Source organism: Oryx dammah, unplaced genomic scaffold (assembly GCF_014754425.2).
Source record: "Oryx dammah isolate SB20612 unplaced genomic scaffold, SCBI_Odam_1.1 HiC_scaffold_15, whole genome shotgun sequence".
NCBI lineage: Eukaryota > Metazoa > Chordata > Mammalia > Artiodactyla > Bovidae > Oryx > Oryx dammah.
The window spans coordinates 47,353,023-47,363,715 of NW_024070199.1; the positions used below are offsets into that span (position 1 = coordinate 47,353,023).

At 64.6% G+C, this 10,693-nt stretch overlaps 1 protein-coding gene across 1 annotated transcript in view; it reads right to left on the reverse strand.

The window, feature by feature from the left end:
- KCNQ1 (potassium voltage-gated channel subfamily Q member 1) overlaps nt 1-10,693 on the reverse strand; it is a 375,829-nt gene that overhangs the window by 258,443 nt on the left and 106,693 nt on the right. Inside the window, exons 7-10 of the mRNA XM_040255313.1 lie at nt 7,933-8,043; nt 7,570-7,665; nt 5,571-5,693; nt 4,532-4,676 (exon numbers count right to left, since the gene is read on the reverse strand). Of these exons, the coding sequence (XP_040111247.1) occupies nt 4,532-4,676; nt 5,571-5,693; nt 7,570-7,665; nt 7,933-8,043 (475 nt within the window). The remainder of the gene's footprint in view (nt 1-4,531; nt 4,677-5,570; nt 5,694-7,569; nt 7,666-7,932; nt 8,044-10,693) is intronic.

Consider the following 10,693-nt stretch of genomic DNA (forward strand, 5'->3'; position numbering starts at 1 on the left):
CATGCCTACTGGAATGGTCACAGGCCCATCCGGAACCCCCATGCTTAATGGAGGGGTCACACACCCATCTGGAACTCTCACCCTTACTGGAGGGGTCACAGGCCCTGGCCTGCAAGACCTCATGGGACCACTTCCCCGTGATCTGGGGGCTGCGTGAGTGAAGTGTGGTGACTGGAGCCAGGGGAACACCACATCCTCAGACCAGGCCAGGCTGGTGGACACCAGGAGGGCACCTGGAGCCCATTTAGTCCTGAACACAGCAGCTTAGACCCAGGTGAGACCAAGGTGGCATGCGGGCCAGGTGCTGTAGAAGCAGAGCCTTGTTCTCACAGCCATGCTGGTTCCCAGGCCACCGGCCTCAGGGTAACCAGGGGCTTATTACCAACACACACCCCTGGCCTGCCCATAGCACTGTGACTCAGTATTTGAGGCATGGGTCTCCAAATCTGTGTTAAAAGTAGAATTCAAGGGATCCACAGGGAAGTCCCAACCTGGAACATTCCCTCCCAGCCTCTGCCAACAGGGACGCTCCGCCTCTCTCATCAGGAGCAGCTCTGTCCGTCACCAAGTGGAGGACTTCCATTTCTGGCAAGAGGAGTGACAGCGTCTCTCTGCAAGTTCTGGAACAGAGCAAACTTCCTGCGGGCACCACGGAGCTCACCTGGCTCCGGGGACGTGTCCTCCCAGTGGAGAGGGCAAGCAGGCGGTCCTAGCTCTGACCCACAGGCTCCCTGGGCTGCCCGCCTGAGCAGCCACAGTGAGGACCGTGCGGCCCCCCGGAGGGAAGAGGCTGCACCTGAAACCACATGAGGCAGGAACTGGCAGCTGAGGCTCCACATGGAAAAGAGGGGCCAAGAGCCAAAGGGCAGACACGGACAAAGCACCACAAAGCCTGGGCAAACGCTCGCACTGGCCGGCAGCGGCGGGAGCAGCCGTCTGCCGCGGCTGTCTTCCTGGAGTGCAAGCGGTGCGCGTGCTCAGACTCGCTCTTACGGGCCCATGACACAGGTTGTCTGGGAAACCCCACACCTATACACCAACTACACGCAAGTCTTGCTGTGGTTCACGGGGTCACCTCTCCAGAGCAGTGTTCCCTTAACCAGAGTCCAGAGGAACCCACCAATACAAAACATCCACAGTCGCTCAGCCCACAGCCCCACGAGGAGGCGAGCATCAGAGAGGCCGCTATGAACAGAATCGGACTCTTCCATGAGCGCAGCTGATGATGTTCCAGGACAGATAAGGTGGGACCAGCACATTCAAGGGGCTCAAAGCCGTGACGTCACACACGAGGAAGATACAGGATGCTAAGACCAAGCAGAGGAGACCCTCACACGAGGACACGCGGGAGAGAAAGAACAGGTGGAAACTGAGACACAGGTGAGGGGCTGGGAGACCAGACAGCAGTCGCTGGGGCACGGGGACAGGCGGCAGCAGAGACGGCGAGGAGCGCTGCCCAGGAGGGTCGAGCAGACGCTTCCAGGAGAGACCAGGCCAGTCAGGGCAGGCGGCAGTCTGTGACCCGGCAGGGCCGATCTTCCCCTCGGTGAAAGACGCAAACCCTCAGAGTCAGGGGTCACAGCACCTCGTCGTGAAACTACAGAACACCAAAGTCAAAGAGAAGGGGTTCAAGGTCATCAGAAGAGATGGGTCACCTACAGAAGATGGTCAGCTCAAGAGGTCACACCAGCTGGGAGCTGGTGGTGGACTTCCAGACTGTGCAGAGAAAATGCAGGTCTCTAATATCCTACAGTGGAGAAGAATATGACAAAGAGAATATAAATATGTGTGTAACTGACTCACCTTGTTGTATGCCTGGTACATTGTACATCACTATATTTCAATTTAAAAAATTTTTTTTAATTAAAGAAAATACAGATCTCAACCTGTATTGTTCTAGCAAGCTGGACCATGGTTCAAGAGCAAAAGTAAAATACAGAAATCTCAGACATGCAGAAACCGAGTAGGCCATCGACAGACAGTCCCGGAAGACAGCACCGGCTTCAGGAAGAAGGAAATTAAACTCCAACTGAGACATAGAAAACTGGCCAATCTGTCAGCAAATACGAGCCTCCACTGTCAACAAAGAGCCCCTAATGCCGAGGACGGTCTACAAAGTCAAAACGCAAACACGGCGCAGCAGGACACAAAGCAGGAGGGTGCTGGCGTGAGAACCCGTCCAGCCCGCCGCTCGCTGCTCAGGGAGGTGGAGGCACAGAGGCAGGCAGCCAGGCCCTGGTCAGTTCCGGGCGGGGCTCACATGGCCTCCACACGCGGGAAGGCAAGAGGCTGGACTCGGCGGTGGGGAGAAGGCGTGAGTGGGAGCCGAAACCACTGGAGCAGGCAAGGCCTCTGTACGTCGCTGCAGTCCTTCCACAGAGCGGGCACGTGGGCTCCCGCCCTTCATTCTCTGAAATTGTCTGAAGTCCTTGTGATGGGAGCAGATGGGTCTGTTCACCCAGAGACCTCACGCTGCCCCCAACTCCGCCGATACCTGGGGAACCCCCGAGGCTACAGGTCCCCCCTCCAGCTGGTTTCTGCCTCCTCTCCCCATCCCCCTACCGTGACACTGCAAGCTCCCAGCTGACCTGCCACCAAGTCCTGCCCGTGGGTCCTGACCAAGTCCTGCTCACCGCTCCACGGGTGCCACCCCAGGAAACCCCACAGGGCACAGGGCTGACTGTGGCTGCTCCTGCTCTGCAGCCTTCTGGCATCTGGCCTGCCCAGCACCTGCGGGCTCCAGTCATGACTCAGGCCCAGGGCCACCAGCCTGGGCAAGGTCTCAGATGGGAAGAGCTCTCGCACGTGGGGAGCCCCGCAGGAAGGAGGCGGGGGAACGGTGGGAAGCCACGTCCAGGTCACCGTGGAGAGGAACAGCCAGCCCCTGAACACCTCTGTCCAAGATGGTCCTGCTGCTTGCCAGGCCCTTCCTTGGCCCTGCAGACAGGGCCACCGCCCGGGGATTAGAGCAGATTCAACAGGGCTCTGGGACCCACAGAGCGGCCGTGCCTAGGACCTGGGGTCCCAGAGTCACAGGGCAGGAGCCCGAGCAGCCGCCAGCCGGAGACAGAGAGCCCTGCCTGTGGCGGGGAGAGGCATGCGAGGGGACGCTCTGTGGGTGGCGTGGCAGGCAGGTAACGCCCTGGGCAGGCGGGCGCCGTGGGCAGGGCTGGGGGTGCGTGCTGTGGGCAGGCGCTGCGTGTGCAGCGGAAAGGTTCAAGTCAGGGTTCAGCGTGGAAGTGGGGTGCAGCCTAGTGGGTGGTGCCCAGTATTGGGACTGGGGCTGTGGGCCTGTCCCTGTGACAGCGTCTACCCCGGAGGCACACCCCTGCTCCCACCCCAGGGCTCCCCAGAGCCGCCAGGTGGGTGCGTCAGGGATCCCTCGGGTGGGGGTGTTCTGCATCCCTGGGGCCCAGCCAACAGCTCAGGCTCTAGAAATCCGGTGGCTCTGGGCTGGGCAGACTTATCTCGTTGGCAGGGAAGGAACAAGCCCTCCTTGCGAGGCCATTCCACAGAAGGCACCTGACTCCCAGCCCTGGTCCCTCATTAACATTCTGCAGGCAGCACGGAGGGCTCCACAACGCCGCATGGCTGAATGGACGCCGCGTTTCGGGGGCTCCGCGTTCAGCCAACAGCGAGCGTGGCTCCGCCCTGTGCCGACCTGAGCATCAGCATTCGCAGAAAGCCCCCATCTGCAAGGCAACAATGGTCCTGCCCCAGATCCGGATGGCGGGCACAATTGTCCTTTGTGCCCACTGCTGTGGGCACGCGGGTGGCGCGTCCCAGGGGCCCGACGGTATGTGAGGAGACCCCGGACATCCAGGCTGGGTCTTACACACCCAGCTTCCCAAAAAGGATGCCCACAGACAGCCTCAGGAGCACCAAGGGGCCGTGGCTCCTCCCAGAGCACCCCCAGCCCTCCACAGGCTGTGCCCAGACACAGAGGACACGTCACGGGTTAGCCATCCACAAACCGGGCGGATGGGGCGCCAGGCACCCACCAGCACCACACAGGCTGGGCCCCCTCGGCCACGCTTGAGACAGTCAGTGGCACCAGCCTCAGCCCCTGACACACTGGCGCGTCCAGGTGCCGGCCAGAACCCTGGGGGTCCCAGAAAGAGGGGAGAGGCGGACACGGAGGAGACAGAAAGCAGAGGCGCAGAGCTGAGCAGGGGCCAGCCGCGGGCATACAGGCTGGCTTAGGACCCTCAGCCCCACTCCCCCTGGGACAGGGGTCCACATGAACCGTTGGCCCCTTTTCTCTGCCAGGCCTGGGTGCCAGGCATATATAGCACAGCCGAGGCAGGGCCTGGCTCCCAGAAACCCAGAGCCCAGTGCAGAACAGGGCAGGACTTCCACGAGCGACAGGGGCCCGCTCTGACAGAGCAGGCGTGGCAGTGCCAGCTGTCCCCAGGACGAGAGCAACTAGCAGCGGACGCGAGGCCTCCCCGACCGCCCCAGGCCCTGGCAGCCCTGCTCAGAGCTGAGGGAGGGCCTGCCCCCACCCCCACCGCGAGCGGGGCCTCCTCACCAGCACTGTCGTAGTTGTCTACCGAGAAGGGCTCGGGCCTGCGGTCCTCCAACACGGGGTCGCAGGTGATATGGGGGACCGCCAGCACCTTCTCGCCTGGGCTCACACCATTGTCCTTGTCCAGTTTGAACTTTTTCTTCTTTACCTAGAAAATCAGACGAGAGGAAGTGGTCAGGTCCTAGGCGTCCTCTGCCGGGCCCCTCTGCTGACCCCCCGACCACCAGTGGCAACACCCTCAGGGCACCTGCCAGGGCCGGGCTCCGGGACTCTCGCACACTGGCAGGGGGTGCTGCAGCGTGGGGTGCTGCCAGCGGTCCCCTGGGAGCTCACAGCCTTGGGGGCAGGCGGATAGAAACTAGCAAACAGCAAGCAGACAGGAACGCTCCAGGGCAGGGGACAATGCGGGCTGTGGCCAGCGGGGCTGAGAGCATGGGGCAGCGGGGTGCACAGGCTGAGGGCCAGCGGATGCACCTCTGAGGTGGTGACTGGGAGGAAGTGAGCAAGCCGGCCACGCTGGGGTCTGGGAGAAGTGTTGGCAGGGGAAACAGCGGGCGCAGAGGCTTCACAGGCAGCCAGCGCCTGGGAGACCGCGTCTCTCCAGGGCGGTGTGGGTGCGGGCCAGAGGGAGGCCGCCACTGGGCCGGTCAACCTGTGCTCTCGGGACTCACGCCCAAGCCTGCTTCAGCTCCCTTGTACCGAGACCCCCAAGGCCCTCTTCTCTGATTCAGGCAGCCACGGTCACCCTGCCGCTCACCTGCCCAGCACAGACAGCCCAACACCCAGGCCCTGTGGAGAACACCCCACCGGCAGGGCTGGCCAGGATCCAGCCGGGCATCTCCCCGTGGTGCTTCCTCTGGACCTACCCAACGCTGGCCTTGGTGTGGCCAGTCCCGGGGCCAGACCTGGGCCACTCGGATGGTGGGAACCCAGCACGGTGCACACTACCAGTGCCCACGGCAACGCGCTACACTGGACTGAAGGGTCAGGGACAAATCCTGACCGTGACGTGGCCTCTCCCCACTTGCAACGCAGCGGTTACCATGGCGGACTTCTTGGGCTTGGGGCTGGGGGACAGCAGGGCGTGGTTCCGGGACGGCTTCCGGACGTAGATCTTCCAGGTGGAGGAATCGGGGTTCTCCGCTGCGTAGCACCGCCAGGCTGTCTGAAACCAGCGGGAGGGGCAGCCGTTACCCACAGGCCCACGCGAACTGCAGCCACACTGCCTGCTGGGCCCCCCTGCTGGCTGGGCCTCGGGGCCTCTTGCCCACCAGCCCCTTCCTGAGGCTCGGGGTCCGCCCTCACCTCTCCAGGTGGTGCACAGGCTCAGACAGCACAAAGCCTGTGAACCCCAGTCCCTCTGTGTCCACCCCCAGGGACGCCATGGTGGGGCGCTTACAGGGAGCGCCAAGGGACAGGGCCTCGGGCCAGCAGAGGCAGGACTGAGTGTCCAGGAAGCAGCGCTCCCCCCCAGGAAACCCCCGTTTCTGGGAACCTCCAGACGGTGTGGGTGAAGGTCTCAGGCCTAGAGACACCCCTGGCAGCTGCCACGTGGGGTGACCTGGAGGAAAGGAGGTGTTGGGGATGAGGAGGGCAGCCAGGAGCTTGTAGGAGGACACACCCTGATGGCCTCAGCACTGCCGGCCACGGGAGCCAGGGAGACGCGGTAGGGACACACTCCTGGGCGGTGATGCCCCTGCGACCGGAGCCGGGTACCACGCCCCGGCCCCCCTGGCAGGAGTGGGCTTCCAGCTGCCCCTCATCCCCCTCCAGGCCTCTCCCATCTCCTGGGAGGCATGTGCGAGGCTGCACATCCACCCCGCGGGGAGTCCACTAACTGCCCCCTGCAGGCAGGCCATTTGCTGCCTGGTTTCCTGTCTCCCTGAGAGAGGCTGTGGGGCCAGAAAACCAGCTGTGGGGCCTAAGCCCCCGGCTCGAGGGCCGCTGCCTCCACTTCCTTCCTGTCCAGGGTTAGCGTCCGGCCCCAGACGGTGGTTCCGGACAGGCTCCAGAGGCACAGGGCAGAGGCCCCCGGCTGAGCTGCAGCTTCCGCTGCAGCCCCGGGGGCCCTTCAGCTCTGGGGGCCCAGGCCTCCCTGGTGGGCACAGGGGCCCGCGACCAGGCTGACGTAAGACGATGGCCCTGCTCCCGGCCCCTGCCAGGCCATGCTGCCCACAGCCCCAGGCGCTCCTGCTGCTCCCAGGCTCTGGGTGGACACTCGGAATGCCACGGTCTGCCAGTGGTCCCTGTGCCCAGGCTTCACTGGCACTGAGAGGCCTACCCCACGCTCCAGGCTGTTCTTGGAGCCCACGTCCAGGGGCTCAGGGCCGCCTGCCTCTGGGACCTGCCTCTCCCCACTCCTGTCGGGCTTGGAGTCTCGTCACAGAAGCCTGAGGTGAGGGGGACAAGGGGCCTTCGGGCAGTTTCAGCCCCCGCCCCACCCACAAAAGGCCTGGCGCTCTGAGCCCCGGCCCCGTAGGGATGCGAGCCTCTGGGAGGTAAAGGTAGGTCCAGAAAGTGGCCCGCACTCTTGGGTTAGCCGGGAGGACTGAGGCCCCGGCTGCTGCACAGGCAGGCCTTGACCCCCTGGGGGACGGCCACCTGCTGACTCCTGCCTCCCTCCCAGACCTGCCCCCATGCAGAAGAGGCTGAGTACAGACACTCAGGGGACCACTGCAGCCGGAGGCCACAGGTCCAGAGGAGTGGGCACAGCACGAATGGCCAGGCCGCCTCCTCGTCCCCAAGCCTGGCCCACAGGACAGGGGGAGCTGGGCTCCCCAGCACCGTGCCTCCCACCAGCCGGCAGGCATCATCCCACAGCTGCTGGGACAGGGGTTACACTGGGCAGGCGAGTCCGTGCCGTGACCCGCCGCCCTTCCACCCTTCAGAGGGTCCATGGGAGAGGGTCCAGCTGCACTGGGGGCCGGGGGCCACGCCCGGTTCCCCTAGCAGACACGTGTGTGTTCCCCTGCCTTTGCCCCTGCCCGGTGGGCCGGTGACCAGACGATAATGCTGAGGCTGTGGGGGGGTGGGGCCATCACCTGGATGAGCGAGGCTGCCGCCGGGATCTGCCTATTGAAGTGCTTCTGCCTCTGCTTCTGCTGGACCTTCAAGGCAAAGCCGGAGCCGAGAATCCCCTGGAAGGACAGAAGGAAGGCTCATGCCCTGCAGACGCGGGAGCAGTAGGCAGGCAAGCTGGGCGCCCTGGGCCCGGCTCTGCGCTGCGGGCCCCGCAGACCAGGTCAGTGCCTCCAGAGAGCCTGCGCCTGGCGAGCAAGCTGGGGGTCTGATGTACAGACACTCAGGTGTCTGCTCACAGGGTGGCCCCCACCCCAACCAGCTCCCAGAACCCAGAGGAAGCTGAGGGGCCGTGGAGATGCCCCACCAAACCTAAGCACGCTTACCGCTGGGAGCGCAAAGAAGGAGATGGCGAAGACGGAGAAGCAGGAGGCGATGGTCTTCCCCACCCACGTCTGCGGCACCTTGTCCCCGTAGCCGATGGTGGTGACTGTGACCTGCGGGCAGGAGGACAGCAGGCGGCGGTCAGCCCCAGAGCCTCAGGACGGGCGTCAGTCCAGCCGGAAGCCCCTCCACTCAAGACCTGTTGCATGCAGAGGCCAGGGAGAGAGCCCTGCACTGATGGGCTGGGCAGCTCAGAGGCTAGAGCCCCAGCCCGCAGGGTCTGGAGCCCAAACGTAATGCTGCAAAGGAAGCAAGTCCACGGTGTGTGCCCAGGAGCTCGGCCCCCAACACCACCGCCACCCCGGGCCGAGGAGGCCCACCGCCCAGGGCCCCCCGCACCACCACCACCCCGGGCCGAGGAGGCCCACCGCCCAGGAGCCCTCCCCCCGCCCTGAGGACCACCCTCCACAGAGAGCCTGGCCACAGATGGCACGCTGCTTCCAGACGCCAGCCTGGGCACCAGATGCTTTACGCGCCCTTTTTTCTGGGAGAACCAGATGAGCCGTCTTCTCCATGGGGGCGGGGGGCTGTCCATCCAAGGCATGGGGGCTGCTGCCCCTCGTGTCCCCAATCCCGCTGCAGGCTCGCCTGCTGCTGGCATCTGAGGCTGGCTCCCGGGGCCTCGGGACTCACCCTGGCTGTGCCTGCCGGCGCCAGAGCCTGGGCCGTGGGCTGCCTCCTCAGTTTTTGAGGAGTCAGCTCTGAGCCTGGCAAGGGGACCCACGGTGCCCAGAGTCCCAGCTCGTCCTGTCAGCACACACACCCAACCCTGTGACGGGTGGCTGGGCCTCCCCTAAGTCAGGCCCCCTGAGCCAGGCCGCTCTGTGAGCTCTGCAGAAGGGTCCGCATGTGTCCACGCAGACAGAGACCAGCACAGTCGTCCACATGGAGATGGGTACACGCAACGGCTTGGAAGCCCAGGGCAGAGGCGAGAGGCCCCGGAAAGCAAGAGTGACTGAGAGTCTGGGCTCAGGGGTTGGGTGAGGGCCGCGATGCGGAAGGCCAGGTGTCCCCCACCCCCTGGTGGAGGGCACGCTCTGGGCTCCTCAGACCCTGTCACAGGCCTCCTTTGTCAACTTAACGACATCCTTCCAGCTCTCGGAGGAAACGGCCCATCCCCGCAGAGCTGTTTGTTTTTCCTGAATTCACAGACACAAGCAGCTCAGGAATGGGCTGTTTACGGCCTGTGTGCTCGCCCCGACGGCAGGCGATCCGGAATGCCGAGCTGCACGTCCCCCCGGCAGAGACCCGGGGAGGTGCCTCGGCCGGGGTCTCTCCTTTGGGGCTGGAGACTCCAGAGGGCCTGCCCGTCCCCCCAAAACTCCAAATGGTGCCACTCCATTTCCTCTTTTCTAAAGCTGCCTCCTGGACGCCAGCGGGCTGTGGAGGAAGCAGGAGGCCCAGCCTAGGAGCCCGGCTCCACTGGGGACGTGGTCAGCCTGCCGCCACCCCACAGACCATGGCCATTTGTCCAGGGTGGGAAGGGGTGGCCAGGAGTGGGGCAAGGACAGAAGTGGGCCCGCGGTGCTCATACCGGGGGTGCAGCGTGGTCCGGCCAACGTGCAGCCACGCCGTGAGCTCCGGACCATCTGACGGGGTCTCACCACTGCTGGATGAGCGGGCTGGCACCAAACCAGGGGTGTACGTCCCTGGCTCCTCACTGTGATGCTCGGGTCGGGGGGCAGAGGACAAACCCAAGGCTAGAGGCTGCTGCGCTGGGGGGTCCAGGCCTCGCCTAGCCTCAGGGAGGAGGCTGGAAAGATGGAACCAGGGAGAGGTGGCCCTGGGGGAGGAGAGGTGCAGAGAGAGAGGGGCCGGGGGAGCAGCAGGACTGTCTCAGAGCGGCAAAAGGTGAGTGCAGTGGTCCCGGGGCCCAGCGCCGGTAAATGTGGGGCTACCCCCAGAGACCCCGACCCGTCTTGGGGGGACGGCGGCCAGCATGTGAGGAGCCCACCCAGCCAGGCTTGCAAACTCTAGGTAAAAACAAAAGCAAACGCATAGCCCCAAACAAGCCCGCTTCCCTTCTGAGGGAAATCATAAATAAACGCACCGAAACCCATGCAGGCCCAGGGCTCCTCATCACGAGAGCACCCCTTCTCCCTCCCGGAAGCCAGCCTGTGATCACCATGGCCAAGAAGGCGCAGGGGTCGGGGCGCCGTGGGGCCAGCACTGCAGGGGTGGGGGCAGGTCCTCTCTCCCTCCTTTGGGGGCACAAGGGAGCCCCACACAGCCCCTGGCAGGATGCCGTGGACGCTTGGGCCCTGCCCAGGCCACATCCACCCCTCGGCGGGGCCAGGCCCACAGTCCCTCAGCAGAAGCCCCGGACTCTGCCCCGGGCACCCGGCGCAGACATCTCCTCCTCAGCGGCCCTTCCTGCCTCCCGGGGATCATGGCGTGAGGACCACAGCTGACCGCAACCAACCACAGCCGTCCGCAACCAAGTCTCCGAGCACATGCGGCCCGGGCAGCTGACCTCTGCAGGCCCGAGTGCCCCCCACACACAGGGCCCCGGGGACGCGCCAGTGGGAGAACCAGCCAGGTCAAGAGGCCCTGTCACAAAAGGGACGTCTCTGAAGCAGTGGGAAGAAGGGCCCCCTTCCTGGGATCACGGCCTCTCGGGGAGCCCGGGGCCTCCTTCCTGGGATCACAGCCTGTCGGGGAGCCCGGGGCCTCCTTCCTGGGATCACAGCCTCTCAGGGAGCC